Consider the following 16,578-nt stretch of genomic DNA (forward strand, 5'->3'; position numbering starts at 1 on the left):
AGCAACCCCCTTCGCTCCCGGTTGTTTTACTGGATTTTGACTGATTTTGCAAGGCGCGCAGGATATTGTGTTCTGTTGTTATAAAAACATGGAACTTACCCAAATAAAGATTAGATTATCTTCTTTCATCAGGGAAAAAAAGTACATTTGTATCTGTTTCCGTTTTGCAGGAATTAGTATGAGTACTAGGGGTGTGAATTGCCTAGTACCTGACGATTCGATTCGTATCACGATTCACAGGTCACGATTCGATTCGATACCGATTAATCCCGATACGAATGGTCACGATTCGATACCGATTAATCCCGATACGAATTTATAAGTCGATTGTTGCGATTTTTTTTCATTCATATTTAGAAAATACTAATCAGTAAGCTTGTAGAGTGTAAGATTTATATGAAAATGTATTATTTATTTATCTGAAATTTCAGTCTTATAGAGGTTTTAATCTGTTTCATGTTTGAACAGCATTAAAATAAAAATATTAAGGCTTAATGTGCCGTTCATATAACATTCTTCCATGCTCAAGGTGTGAATCCTAAAAAAAAAAAAAAAAAAAAAAATCGATTCTGCCGATTATTGAATCGATTCGAGAATCGCGCGATGTAGTATCGCGATATATCGCCGAATCGATTTTTTTTTTTTACACCCCTAATGAGTACATAGGTAAGTTTCATCATTATTTAAAAATCTGCTTAGAATTGTGGAGAAACAGCTTGTTTTTATCATGGCCCTGGCTGATCTCTTATACTCTGCTGCCACCTTCTGGCCGTTTTTATAATTACTACCATTTTTAATCACCCATTATCTGCAGTTGAGAGACTGCATCAAAGCTTTCTGTATGATCTAGCATTAAAAAAAAAAAGGATACATATGTGGGACACTTAATACATTTAAAATAGAACATATTTATACGTTTTTGGAAGCAAATGAGTTAATATTTTTCAATAATTATTTTTTAATTTATTAAAATGTAATTTTAATACAAAATATAATGTGATTCAACTTCCAAACAATTCATTTTAGTAACAGCATTTCGGAATCTATTGTGTTCGTAAATTGAGGACTACCGGTAATCTATAAAAGATATCGGTTCCCAAGTACTAACATGGTGCCATGGAACCTACAACACTGACACTGCTGTGATTTACTATAGTAGCTCTTGTAAGCTATCTCCTTGACTCAGAAAAGTGATTTTATATCTAAAAAGATTTTTTGCCAGAAGCATCACTGCATCAAATCCCGCTAAATCTTGAACCCAATATGCTCTCAGGTTGAATAGCGCTTAACCCACACGGTCTACGTGAGGGACAAACAGGATGGATGATGTTGTTTGTGGTTTGTCGAACAGGGGGACTCCGAAATGTGCCTCTGCTGTGCTTCCCTTTAACGCCTCCATTCATCTATCGCCGGCATGTCTTTTAACATCCAATTTCACATGTGCAGCCGTGGCCCCCGTCTCCATCCATATCAAAGGAAGAGCTCCCAGCAGCTCGTCTCCTCCTTAATGTTGTCGTTACTCCCCGCCAGTGTCGGCCCCAGCGTGGGATATGTCTGCTTTGCGCACCGCACGCAAGCTCTACTCCAATTTGCATGATGCAATTCTTGGCTGATGTGTTATTGGAGTAAACCGCACAGTGGATTGCTATTGGGTAATTTGACCTGCGGAGATTCCTCTGAGTCGTCTCCGGGTGACTGTGATGCATCAGTACAAGTTGTGAATTTAAATAGAACATTAAGTCTAAAGCCTCGCTTATGTAGCGTCATGTTACTGTCCTGTTGCGATTGTGCCTTGTTGTGCTGAACATGTAACAGCAACGACAACAACAACAAAAAGTGCCATGGCCCATAGTATTGATTTTTGCCTTGCTGCTTTCTGCTGAGGTGAACACCTTCTGGCCTCCACAATCTATCAGCACCGTGCACAAGTCAACAGCCTACCGACTACACTGACGTTACTCCAGGTTGAAAATAAATTTACTCCCACATGCATCATCGCAGCATGAAGACTCGGGTTGGGCATGAGTGATCGGGAAAATCATCAAATTTCTTCAGGTTCTGAGCCAAACCTCTTGAGATTTGAATACACGAGCCAAGTTTTTAAATAAATCCGGCCTCATTGTTTTTGGGGAGAAATATGAGAATGACATCATGTTACAGTTTGAAGATATACTGATGCGCTAACTTTGCCACACGGGGGAACCTCACTCAAATGTCTTCTGTTATGCTATTGTAACGCTTACAAAGAATTGTGTTTGTTTTTTGGTTTAATTGGCCAAACTTCCTGTTTCCTTTTTTGTTCTAATTTCAGACTCACCCAATTGAGACCCTGCCCATGAGGAAACATTTTTCCTCCTGTTTTTGTTAAGTTATCTGTCAGGACGGTGTCATTTCAGAAAATATCCTCATCGACAGAAAAATATTTAAAACGCCTCAAAACCATGCTGTACATTTGCCAAGCCTGTATGTAGCACTTTGCAATGGAAAAAAAGAAAAAAAGAACTTGAGAGAGAGAAGAAGACTCCAAACAGATGAAGATGACCAGACGGCGAATTGGTGAGTCAACCATTCCTGTGAGTTACATTACATCGTATGCATGAACAACTCCAACAAAGTTTTGACTGGGCGTCATGCCAACTGAAAAATACATTTCAAATATTGGATGGGTTCGTCAGAAACACAAACCCATTTTCACTGTTTCAAAAATAATGTATGCTTGTAACTTTACTCAAGCATTTTCTTTGAGACATTGTCTTGCAAATATGAACGTTGTATCAATAAAATTAATATTTAATAGAGTTAAAATTTTCGGTAATATCTGCTGAACCAAATATTCAGATATTGAAGGTTTTTTTGGGATGAGCTTTTTTGAGTCTTTCTGCCAAGAAAGTGAAAAAGGGCAATAGAATAAAACATTATTAAGGCAGCTCGATCTAATGTGAGACAGCACCTACGTTTACATGCAGTCAATATTCGGTTTGAGGTCAAAATTCCGGTTTCTGAAACATTCGGAACAATCTGTTTACATGTGTGGGCGGACAGAGTTACTTCCATATGCAGTATATATATCCCGACCTAAACCGCGATGCAAGGACGTCATTACACAAATAGATGTCATTTCCGCTTTTAACTTTCTACGGTCAATAAAATGCATTATATGTCATGTCTGGGGTCACGCCAGGGTTAAGTTTGAGTTCATGACCTGTTAAGTTCAAGGTCTGTTAAGGTCAAGTGTCTGTTATGTACTGATGCAACAAGTGTCTGTTTTAAACTGATGTAACTAGCATCTAGTTTCAACTGGTTTTAGGCTATGTGATGTTATGTGATGTCAAGAATCTTTAATCCCTTTACCTGGTCAACAGCCAATCAGATAATTCCATGTCAGTCCTGTTACCCACATGTCTAGCCACAACCAATCAGATCGATTCCTTGTCTATATAAGCCTCCGGAGAAGTGAGTGTCTTTGTCGGATTATTGCTTCTGTTACCACTGTTCCTCTGTGCAACTCTCATTGTTTCTCGTCTAGTCAAGTTTGTTCCATGCGTTTCGATGTGAATAAATAGTAAAAATCTTATTTGTGTCTGCGCTTTGGGATGCAACCTTCAGCACATAACATTATAATCGTATCACTCACCACACAAATGAAGTTGTAATTTTTCTCCTCACTCCAGAAGTGTGGTTCGGTGCTGTATCGTTGTGTTTGTAAACCTCTGCATATATATTTCCAATGGGTTGCACGCCAGATGCACGGACATGTGTGTTTTGTGTATACACACGCTGTGCCAGAGACACAGAAAGTAACGTCAAAATGCTGCGGACAAATCAAAGTATTCAAGTTGGGCTTTTTAAGTGAGTGGCAACGTAAGATGGCCGCCGCTCACACAAGTACTGTAGACCAAGATTTCTTGTAAATAGAGCATGTGCCGAACACAAACAATGGAGGTACCCCGATCAGTGTTTATATGACTCAGTATTCCGGTTGGAACGGGGGCAACCCGGGGCTCTAATTAGGGTTTTTGAAAACGTGTGTTTACATGGCCTTGCAAAACCTGAATAATAGTAATATTCGGGTTTTGGAAGGGTTATTGACTGCATGTACTTACTATCATGTTGAGGGTGAACCCTCCATGCATGATATGGTTGTGGTAGCCTGCATCCTAGGAAAATAATAACTACGCTGAGAGTTATGATGGCAACGTCTTTTTTCACTTTAACTGGTTTAACCAACTTTGTTTCCACAGTGAGACAGCATTCAGTAAAAAAACAAAAAAACAAAAAAAAACTGTACTAAATTCCAAGTACTTGTGCCGGTGTCAGTTCAATTCTTAATGGTAACCGACCCACTTTCCTCACCTCGCCTCCTTAGTGACTGCTCACTCTTAACCCCTCAACCTTAAACAATCCCCTGCAAAAGCCTGCCAGGAACCTTGCACAACACCCCCTTTGCCTTCGCAAAGCTCCCGCGCAGCCCTGGGAGCAGTTACAGTGTATGCTGCAGCCAGTCTGCTGGGATGAGGTTGAGGATTGAATGGGTAAGTGAGGGGTGTAGGGCCAGGGGAGTGAAGGTTCTTCGGGATGGGAGCCAATCCAATTACAGGCAGCAGTGCAAGCCTTGCTTTGCTTTGCATTTGCATTTCGATGCTGTTTCTCTCCTGTAAACCCTCTTCCCAAACACACATACACGCACGCAACATCCCTCTTCCGTTTTGCTCCCATATCTTCCTCTGATGACTTGTTGTGGCTGCTCACTCCCTACTTTTCCCCATGTCGCTTTTCTTGATCCTCCAATAAAAGAGGCGGAGGAGAAAGAAGTGGAGATCATCAGCACAGCATTGAAATGTTGTCCCCCTACAGCTGTGGCTCGTGAAGGAAGCCGGCAGCGTCCGAGCACGCTCAGTGGGAGCTTATCAGCCCCGTGCAGGGCTTCTGCCCCTCTCGGACACCCGAGGGAGTGTATAGGTAACACCCCCGATAAAAACACATCCATGTTTTAGACACTCGGAAACACAAAGAATGCTTTATTATTCACAACCTGCTGCAGAGGTAATATTGCACAGTGCTGCAACTAAATTTGGTCACTGTTTCATGTACTTGAGGGCAATGTTGACGTTACAGCGTGCGCTCGCATCCAAATTGTGACTAGCGCTTGTCCAATGACGTATTTGCATAGAAATGTCTGCACCATTAGGGGGCTGTTGTCCAAGCTAGAGTAATTCAAAACAAAACATAATAAGCTAGGTCTGTGTGACATGCTTAAATCTTAACTTGCTCTTGGGACTATTGGGAGATAACAAAAACAAGTACTTTGAAATGCATGGTTATAGGCAACCACACATCCCATCCATCCATCCATCCATCCATCCATCCATCCATCCATCTATCCATCCATTCTTCCATCCATCCATCCATCCGTCCATCCATCCATCCATCCATCCATTCTGCCATCCATCCATCCATCCATTCTTCCATCCATCCATCCATTCTTCCATCCATCCATCCGTCCATCCATCCATCCATCCATTCTTCCATCCATCCATCCATCCATCCATTCTTCCATCCATCCATCCATCCATCCATCCATTCTTCCATCCATCCATCCATCCATCCATCCATCCGTCCATCCATCCATCCATTCTTCCATCCATCCATCCATCCCTTCTTCCATCCATCCATCCATTCTTCCATCCATCCATCCATCCATCCGTCCGTCCGTCCGTCCGTCCATTCTTCCATCCATCCATCCATCCATCCATCCATCCATCCATCCATCCATCCATCCATCCATCCATCCATCCGTCCATCCATCCAACCATCCATCCGTCCGTCCATCCGTCCATCCATCCATCCATCCATCCATCCATCCATCCATCAATTTTATCAACTGCTTATCCCCAATTGCTTATCCATCCATCCATCCATTTTCTTGACCGCTTATTCCTCACAAGGGTCGCGGGGGGTGCAGCGCCTATCTCAGCTGGCTCTGGGCAGTAGGCGGGGGACACCCTGGACTGGTTGCCAGCCAATCGCAGGGCACACAGAGACGAACAACCATCCACACTCACAAGCACACCTAGGGACAATTTGGAGCGCCCAATTAACCTAACATGCAAGTCTTTGGAATGTGGGAGGAGACCGGAGTACCCGGAGAAGACCCACGCGGGCACAGGGAGAACATGCAAACTCCACCCGGAGTCCTCAGAACTGGGAGGCGGACGTGCTAACCACTCGCCACCGTGCCGCCCCAATCGCTTATAATATTGTATATTTAGTGCATATAAGAGTACTCATTAAAGAAAAATCAGCCCTGGCATTTTGTCTTTTAGCCCGCACGACACCTGGCTAGCTCTACCACTGACGTTGATTGTTACAGTTTTCTATGTTGTAAATGGATAAATGGGCTCCTCCCTTTTAATTCTAGGATGGTCTCAAGGAGTAAAACGGAGATAAATCAGAATTAAATAGCATCACATCGGCACCAAAATATGCCGGTCCACCGGGCATCTGCCCTTTATGTCAGATGGCCAGTCCAGCCCTGTATATGTATACATCACAGTGTATTTTACCAATTAAATGGATATATGGTTGAATATATGCCCCCTAGTGGCTGTACTCAGTATAGGGTTGACGTCATGGTAAATCCTACTAAGGTCAAACAATTTGGAAATCAAGAAGAATTTTCGTGAAAAAAATATATTGTGCTAATCTTTCCAATGGCAAAAATTATTCAAAAACCAACAGTTTGAAGCAGAGTAATCGTGACAGTTTGTGTTTGACCTCAGATGTCCGACTGAATATTTAAACAAACCATTGTAGAGTAAATTAAATGATCAGTCCTGTGTGCTAAAGCCATTTGGAGCTTGGAAAAGCTCAGCAATCATTTCCTGTGCTCTGACTAGTGGACCGTGTAAAAACACTTCCATTGTAGGTGGCCTTCTCCCATCATGGTTAATTCCTCCCAGTGTTGGTGTTACTGTGGTTACAGTCACGCCCCTGAGAGCAGCCAGCTTCAGTACACAGCAGCAGGCGCAGCTACTTTGCATGGATTCTCAAGCAAGCGGCAGCAGATCGGAGCTGTCAGCCTCGGGAGGACTCGGGCAAGTCAGACAATGGAAGAAAACGCCACTTTTGTGTCTCATCTCATTTAACCGAGTACGAAAAAAGGGATGTAAATAATTTAACAGCACAAACAGCGGAATACATTCAGTGAATATTCTCTTCTCCACAGCCTGATGTATTGATTAAATTATGAATAGGCAGAGACCAAAATAACTCGTGCCGCGGCTATTTGTGCAGCAGCAGGTTTGGAAGAACTTTCTGAAACAGGTGTCTAGAAACCTTTAGTTTTCATTGCAGCTGTTCTGGGGGTGGGGGTGGAGGTGCATTGCTGGCATCCATTGCTACTGTCAAAAAAAAAAGCAAAAAAAAAAAGCACGTATACAACTCACCCAGGGGGGTGAATTTATAGAAAGCTAGAGACAACATGCATATAATCACATTTTCTTTTCTTCTTTTTTTTTTTTTTAATGTTGCGTCACCAAAGACAACCTAAAAGCTTACACACTTTGAAAATGTGTGTGAGCAACTTCATCAATTTATCAAAAATTCATCCTATACACTTCAATAAATATGACTCTTCTATTCTGATTATATTACACATCATTCCTCACTATTGCACCATTCAAGAGAGAGGTCCAGTGTCATATTGTGTTTTCTATGTCCTGGGTGAGAATTTCCTCATTATAGACTGGCCTGCAGCCATTTACACTCACTGACGTCCCCCAGTCAAGACCGGAGGGGGGAGGGCGAGGGGCACGGGCCAACTCTCAATGGGCCGCGGGCGTAAAGGTGCCTATTAAAATTAATGGTCCATTGCGGTTTATTCAACGCGACGACACCGGAGCTCAGTTAACTAGCAACTGGAAATGACAAGTACAATGAACCTGCCATCATCATTACACCTAGCTGGTGTACTGACAGCCAGCATTAAAAAGGAAGGAGGTAACCATGACTCATCTGTGCAGTCGGAGCATTTTACAACAGTTGCCCAAATAAAGTCCAGTATGGTATGGTTGGAAACAGCAAACCGCTTAGTCTACAGTAGTCCTTGCATCAAACACTCCCAGTGCAAGAGAAAAAAGATGGCACTCACCTTCTTCAGGCGCCCGCTCTTTGTCCCCACAAAGGCCACACAGTAGCCATTGTAGACGTAGGAGATTACGGAGGTCATGCGGTCACGGGTCTCCGTGTAGAGGGTGTGTCCGGATACCAGCTGGGAGCCACCGAGAGGTTGGTTTATGTCCAGACCGCAGAAAGAGTCGTCGATGGGCACCGGCTACAGATTGAGAGAATCAGAAGACAAGTGAGATCAAACATGGTCCCCTTTGACATGTAACACACCGCAGGGAAACAAGACAAAAATACTTCTGAGTGAGACAGCCCGAGAAGCAGACGAGGCATATAAAAGACGACAGCTCTGTGAGGAGGGAGGATGAAGGTGGCAGAAGAGGCAGACTTGTGGTTACAGTGTCAGAGAATTGAGGGGCAATGAAGGTGAGCTTTGGGGAGAGAGGTGGAGGCAGTGGCGTGCAACAGAGTGAGTGACTCCTCGGATGGACAAAAGTTTGACTTTCTCTCCCCTTTGGCAGACGTGTTTGGTCTCCGCCTGACTGAACGCCACCTTGCCCTCACTGCGGCTCATTACCCCGGCCTACAAAAGCACCTCGGATGGAAAACTGATGCTTTTTAATAAGGATGAGCTGAACCGCCTTGACATTTCTACACATTCAACTTGGTCAAATTAAATTTTGTGGTTTGAATCACTAATTTTCCTTCTATTCCTAATCTTTTCTTAATCCAAGAACCAAAAAGTAGCTGGATTTATTTTATTTTTTTTTTTACACCTGTAATGCCAAACGTATCATATTAAATACAAGACATTTTGAGCCCTCTATTTCATGAGCATAATCGATTTTTTTCCCATTAAAACCCTGATGTATATGATCTGACACATGCATTGCATGGATAATACATTAGAGGGCAGTATCACCCAGCTGATGGCTTTTTCAGCGACCTCGCAAAATCGCCCATTTGTGAAAAGAAAGACACCTATACTTATTAATAGTGGAAAATGGTCTTTCTGATTTTTGAAATACTAATATGTTTGATATGTCTGTTTATTATTATATTTTTGACAGTAATAACTGTATGACTTTAAAGCACTGTGACCAGATGTATCAAATATGACACAAATCAAAAGTCATTTTCAAAAAAAAAATAAAAAAAAATTTGTTTGTTCAAAAGGACCATTAAATACTCTATTTACAAAGAATTAGAATTTTCTCTCATATATTTCATGGTTCAGGCTTTATCGGGTAAATTCTTGTATGGGACTGTGCTCACCTGAGTGTCATTCTAGTTTTCACTATCAAAGCAAGAACTGTATTGATTTTGAGTTTTGTCCATTGCGCCTAGGGAAGCTAGGGAATAGGTCATATGAGTACAGTTCAGTTCAGCCATCTAGCTTTTGCTTTCAGATGGTGAGACACATTGTGTTTTGTCATCGCTAAACTCTCTCTGAGTACGTTTACTTCTCTCTGCAAAGCCTTAAATGCTCATTCTGTCTCTCCTTCATCCCTCCATATGCGGCTCTGTCGGCAAGGTTTGTGAAGGGAAATGAGAGGGGATTTTTGGAGTAAAAGCTATATAGCTGGAGGGGAATAATTGCCTAAGCATTTAGGGCCACGCCCACCACTTGAATTTATTTCCTTGTTTTCCGTTTGTCACATTAGCGACAAGGACGTTCCGCATCAGTGTTCTTGATTATAAATCTTGAAGCTCTCAGTGTAAATATTTAAAGTTAATTTAAATTGTGCTCACAGCTAATGAATGTGATTAGAAATCTTGCATCTGTTCGGTAAAAAAACATACGTAACCAATAGCAACAAGCTAAAACTGAAACAGCAACTCCCCTCTATGTTTTTCAGTGCTCCAGACCATTTGGTTGCGATTATATCGGGATTGTTTGGATGATGCATGCTTTAGCACACTTGGCAGTGTGGAGGCAAATCCCAATGGAGCCCATGCGGTTTAGCCTTCCCCCTCCCCTGCTTTATCTCAAATCTTACTCAGGCAACATAGCAAAAAGAAAAAAAGAGAAAAAAAAAACTACAGCCATTATCTTTAGTGGAGCTACGAGGCTAAAAATAGCACGTAACTCTTCATCAAAGAGTAGTGTAACATTTAATCCAAGTAGAGACCATGGTTGCTATCCCCGTCCTCCTTCACATTCAAATAATCTCATTAAAAAGTCTTTCATTTGGAATTGAATTGGAATTAAGTTTGTGCGAGATGTGACAGGATATCGACGCTCGGAAATTTCTCTCCCTACTTCGTTATCAATCTGAGCATCCCTTTTGCTCTGACTTGCGCTTAATTGGTAGTTGTGGTGTATGATAGTTGATCGGCGTCAAGCTGTCCTGATAAGACACAATTCCACAGAGCAGCCTCTCCTCTGCAAGACCAGACTATGGAGATGAAGTGACTCTCCAGATGGCACAAAGCTGGACGGCCGGGTGATAAATCTTTGATTGGCCACTGTGTGTGAATCCCTCAGCTCAGCCTCAGCTCCATTTCCCAGCCTCAGCCTCGCGGGCTGAAGGATCTGCAGGAAGGGAATGAGAGCTGGGGGGATAATTAAGGAACCCGCTGCCTGCCCACTGTTAACAATGAAGCTGAGGGAAGATGCTTTGACTGCATGTGGAAATTAGGGAGAAAGAAGCAAGGTTTGAAAAGTTAAAAATACATAGTTAAGTATTTATTTTGATGCCTTGTATTCTTGACTGACATTATCTACCATTGAAAATGTTGGTTAAAATATATTTTGTTATTGTACAATGTTAATTTGCGTGGATTGTCAACATGGGTATTCTCCTACCATGTATCGTTACACTTCATTTCAAACCAAAACTAATGAGCCTCTTGTCCCTGTTCAAAGACAGCTTCACAGCTGCACTTAATGACAATTTTGACTTTTTGCACGCACTGTTAAGAGTGTGTATTTCACAAATGTTACATTGGAAAAAAACAAAACAAAATATATAATTGTTTGCCAGGCCCGATGTGTGTGTAATGTTTGGTGAGTTTTTGTTCATGTATAGTGTCTCACAAATGTGATAGTTTGCAGAGACAAAGAATAACAAAGAAGAAGAATTCCTACAGAAACCAATGGGGCTGCTCGGGCCCTAACTAGAGCTGCAAGCAGCCATATGGGACCTTCGTTACCCTGGCCATGTTGGGCTATTTTCACATTGGGCTATGTATATCATATGTTAGGGTACTGACACATAGGACAATAACCCTCAAAAATATGTTTTTGCCAGGAAGGCCTTGTGTGTGTGCTAATCATCATTTTTATTTGCATAGTGCATTGCCACAGCAACAAAATGCAACAAAATTAAAAGCTTTAAGTAGATTTTTTTCCTCAAACGTCTTCAGATGAAACACAGCATGTTTGAAGCTGATCTGAGTCATTTTGCAGGAGTTTGTTAAAATATGACCTCTACAAAAGGCCAAAAGTTGTGCTGAATTCCAAAACAAAATCAAAATGGTGGAATTTTTGTTTGGCTTAGCCAATGGCTACAAAGCACTTTTTGGAGGTCTAGGGCTGTTTGTAGGGGGCGTTCTTGAACCATTTATTGACATCACATAAGAAAATTGCTTTGAATTGCTTTGAAATTTAAGGCATTTAGTTTTTATTTACCTGACAGATAATAGTTCACCTAACTTGTAAACAATTAATAAATTTGGCCTAACAAACGATGTATCTTTTATAACATAACAGAACAGAGTGGCTACTGTGCTAATTTCTGTCATATATTTATTTTTAATCATTGTTAAAAAAATAAAAATAAAAAATAAAACGAAATAAAACACTTGTATCACTTCATATGAATGATGCCATGTGATGTGATATCATTTCCATGGCAGACTTCAATGGTGCAGCACTGTTCGACTCGGGGATTTAACAGCATGTAGACATTGTTAGCACGGCTCACATCCTCTTGTTAAACGTCATTTGTATAAGCCTCGAGACTTCCTCATCCATTGACATCCATCTGCATAATCCATAATATGGGAGGGAGTTATGGGTAAGAACACGGTTTTAAGGACGGTGTTAGTTTCTGTTCACGAATATTGTGCTTCCTGGGCTATGTCATGTGACATCAGAGCCCCGCCATGCTACAGCTGGCAGAATGTAGTGGGCGGTGCAGCATGGCAGGTGACGCCTGCCACCCTTCAGCACATGCTGGGATCCTTTGAGATTCTGCTAGAAAATGGGAGGGAAAATATGCACTAATTTGTCATTACTGTCACTGCAGTTTCTTCAGCCCCCACGCCGCCCTTCCTCTAACCTCTTCTCACACCTAAGAGACAATAAAACCCAACCGGGACCCCTTATGATAACCAGTTCTGACTTTTCACTTATTATTAAGTCATTGCTTTTCATAAGAGTGGTCAATTGTTTGCCCATAGGGAGGGATTAGCAACAAAGTAAAGCTGAACAGTGGACTTCTTCAATGATACACTAAAGATACATGTGGACCTACAGCACAGATTGCAAGCCTGTACTATAGATATGTCGAACACAAAACTCATTCAAATATTATTTAATATCTATTAGCAGTTAGAGACAATCAAAGACGGCAGGCTCCTGGGGAATGAGGGAAAATCAAGCGACTTAACTAAGAGCAAATCGGAGGCCTTTCCTCAAAAAGATAATTGGGCTTTTCACAAATAATAGCGTCGGAAGCAATCACGTTGCTTCCTGAGCCCGGAAGACACAATTGCTGGTTTAAAACCAAAGGAGAATATTGTCACTTTGTTTTTCTAAGTCAATTTTATGAACATTTTGTTTGTTTGATTGTTTTTAATGACGTGAACATTCCGTGGACTGTTAAAACTACACATCTAAACAGCCAAATGTGCTTTTTTTTTTTTTTTTTTAATAAACAATATCTTCCCACTGTTATATAGTTGGCCCTTGTAGCACGTGGTGGCGTGATGGCTAGATTTACTTATGTTCTCAACATTTTTATTGCCATAACATGCTTGCTAACAACACATGCTCAACACCATCCCGAAATCACATTCAATTGCTAAGGACACTAATAAACCACTGATTAATTAAACTAGTTTTTAGCCGTAAATTGACCTTTTTTTTTTTTATACTAGAAGAGAAACGTGACAGTATGCTTGCAAAGACCTGATCATCTAATGTCGACAAAGTGGAACTCACCGCTTTGGTGCACTGCACATCCTTCCCGAGTAGCCAGTTGAGCTCTAGGTGTCCCTCGCCCTGGTAGCAGGACCGCAGGCGCTCTTTGATGCGTGTGTTGATGTCGCGGATAGTGAAGGCGCAGAGCGCAGAATCATCGGGCGGACGGTGAAATTGCTTCTGTCCTTTGGAAAAGACGGCGAAGAGCACGTCGTCTTGAGCGCCGATGTGAAGCGACGCGGCAAGGACGCTGCCCGGCTTGCCGAGGTAGGCGGCCTGCAGGAGCCGGTACTCTACACCGTTCTTCACGCAACCGATGGGGAGGGAAACGTATGAGTGAAACTTGCGGTCGTCTTTGCAGAGGCGAACGATGCGGGAAGTGTAGAAGAGGTCGCTGGCGGAGCCGCTTGATGACATGCCGTTTTCTGGCGTCTCCGGCTGAACGGTCAGAAAATACACAAAGCTGCCACTAGCAAAACCATAAACATAGTAGATGTCGAAGTGGGACACCAGAGCTAGCGTGTCTGACGGTATCTTGATTAACGATGACACAAAGTCGGTGTGCAATTCGTAGTCAAGCATTGCGGAAGATTCCGGATCGCGGGGAAGCTTCCGGCTGGATATGGTAGGGAAATAGTCCTGTTTCCCATCAACAGCAGTGCCGATAAACAGGGTTCCATCCTGGCCATGTGAGGGCACGATGACCCCATACATTGTACCAGTCTGGTTAACACTGGAGAGGTAGTGCTCTTTCTTATGGGAGGGCTCTACTAAGATGAAAAGGTCGTCCAGTCGGAGGAGTTTACAGACACCCTGATAGAGGCTACCACACGCCAGCAGGCGGTTCTGCGAGTAGTCGATGAGGAGAAGCTTGTTGACGTTGTTGGTCGAGACCAGAGGCTCCGAGCAGGGCTGCACTATCAGGGGCGGGTAACAGGCCTTGTTGTCGTCCTCTGGGCCCGTGTCATGGGACACCAGCATGGTCAGGTTGCCCGAGAGCTTGTACACGCGGTTGACAGCGCCGATGTACACGGCTCCTGTGGTTCGGTGGACGGTCAGGTGGTTGAAGAACCAGTCGCGACGCTCCGGGTGGAAGCTATTGAATGTCTGCCCGCTACACTGAGCAAGCAGCGCTAGAAGCCGGAAGGCTAGCAAAGGAGCTAATAATCCCATTCTGGCTTCAGGCGATGAAGTCCTGTGCAAAACCTTCATGTTTGCCAGGCCTCTTAGGAACGGAAGAAGAGCGAATGGGTGAAGAAAGGAAGACTGATGGAGACCTTCTTGTTTTGGTTGTTGAAGGCTAACTTGTCCGTTCAAGAGTCGCAAGCCTCTTCACATCTTTCTGGGGAGAAAGAGAGGAAAGAGAGTGTTAATTAGCCTATATGACTCACATATCGAGAGGGTCAAGGTTCATCCTAGGTTAAAGCAGCAGTTGGGCCGAGCGGATTAAAAAGACAAAGGGAGGAAACGGTTACGGTGCACATTCCAAAGGAGCTGCTTGGACACCACATGAAAGTCGATGCAAGTTACAGCAAGAGGAATCAGCCTGACCTGACTCACCCAGCAGCCCCCATACACACTTACCATTGCGAAACAATGACACATTAGTCACAAACCTCATTCACGTCACTGTGACTCATCACAACATGTCAATTATTACAAGAACAACTCATTTGGAAAATCCTCATGCGGGTATGATAAATATAAAATACGTGTGATTCAATACAAATTAAATCGATTCCAATTTATTTCTAGAGTACCAAATCCAGACGGACTGTTTTAGGTCCACACTTCTCACACATGAACTGACAAAACAATGAAGATGTTGAAGCAAAGCCAGAAAACATTTTTTTCTGAATATAAAAGCAAGCATTCAAAACAATATTTAAAATGATATCACAATTCAATCCCAAATCAGTGTGGATGAGCTCCCTTTGGGTGCTTTTCCTCACATGGTATCTCTGTGCCCCGCCATGTCTTTTTACATAGTTCTCAGGTTGTGTGTGAGTGTAGATGTGCTCATGGGGATGTTTCTTCTTATGCTGTACGATGAATGATTTAATTACCGTATTTTCACAACGGAGGCGCACCTAAACGCCTTCAATTTTTTCAAAAGCTGACCATGCGCCTTATAATCCGGTGCGCCTTATATATGGATCAATATTGAGCCGCAACAGGTCTCGCTGTCAAGACACTGTCGGTGACCCTGCACGATCGGTGACGCGCATGCGAAGAAGATCCCGCCATCTTGGATCGCTAGCTAATACTAATACTTTACCTCAGAGAAAATAATAAAACAGCTGTTTATTCATTTTGGGAGTGAATGGAGTTGTCAGAAAGCTGGTTTGTAATCTATTAGTAAAGTTTGACTGACCTATCTAACTGTTTTATTGACATTCCCTTTAGCGCAGCACCATCTAATAGATGCATAACGTAACCCCAGCCTCTACTGTAACGCCTTATATATGAAAAAGGTTTTGAAATATGTCATTCATTGAAGGTGCGCCTTATAATGAGGTGTGCCTTATAGTGCGGAAAATACGGTACATAACACTTTGAGTTGCATTTTTATGTGTGAAAAGTGCTACATAGTTTGATTTGATTTGGATTTGAATTTGAATATAAGGCATATATTTCTAAGTACTGTTTTTTCAAGAGCATGAAAAAAAAAGGTTTTTCAGTTAATTGATAAAACACAACACAAGGGACGGTTAACAGAACTATTTAATAACAGAGATGTTAACCTATTTATGCTGCACTTATATAATCTTTTACAATATTTTAAGTGGATTTACCCATTACATCCATCCATCCATTTTCCATACTGCTTCTCCTCACTAGTGTTACGGTTGTGTAGGAGTCTATCCCAGCTGACTTTGGGTGAGAGACGGAATCAACTCGACACAGTTCCTAGCCCAGATACAAAACCCATGGCTTCTGAAGTGTGAAGCTGATGTGCCCACCGTGCCGCCTACTCAATGCATAATAAATATGTAAAAAGTTGTATTCACATTTATGAGAGTACATGAAGAAACATATGCTAATCACATCAAATTAAAGGGCCAAATTATTTATTAACTGGACACCCGGCAAGTCCAGTCTCAATATTTGCTCCCTGTGTGTTTATACTGAACTCTAAAAGTAAATATAATGTCACATTTCTGGGCTGCCGATTTGTACAGGTGTTTTGTTTTCATCCGCTGCTGATATTAACAGATTATGTAGAACAAAATCCCGTCATCCATAAATGTTTGCGTATCAGATGCATCACGGCACGTTTGCAGCCTCATCACACGTTTATCAGC

General features: G+C 42.3%; 1 protein-coding gene across 6 annotated transcripts in view; it reads right to left on the minus strand.

Moving 5' to 3' along the window:
* plxna2 (plexin A2) overlaps positions 1 to 16,578 on the minus strand; it is a 374,923-nt gene that overhangs the window by 173,372 nt on the left and 184,973 nt on the right. For all 6 annotated transcript variants that reach the window (XM_077512747.1, XM_077512745.1, XM_077512746.1 and 3 more), the window contains 2 exons: positions 13,295 to 14,615; positions 8,150 to 8,332 (listed from right to left, as the gene is read on the minus strand). In XM_077512747.1, coding sequence (XP_077368873.1) covers positions 8,150 to 8,332; positions 13,295 to 14,485 — 1,374 coding nt within the window. In that variant the 5' untranslated portion in view covers positions 14,486 to 14,615. The remainder of the gene's footprint in view (positions 1 to 8,149; positions 8,333 to 13,294; positions 14,616 to 16,578) is intronic.

Source organism: Festucalex cinctus, chromosome 2 (genome assembly GCF_051991245.1).
Source record: "Festucalex cinctus isolate MCC-2025b chromosome 2, RoL_Fcin_1.0, whole genome shotgun sequence".
Classification (NCBI taxonomy): domain Eukaryota; kingdom Metazoa; phylum Chordata; class Actinopteri; order Syngnathiformes; family Syngnathidae; genus Festucalex; species Festucalex cinctus.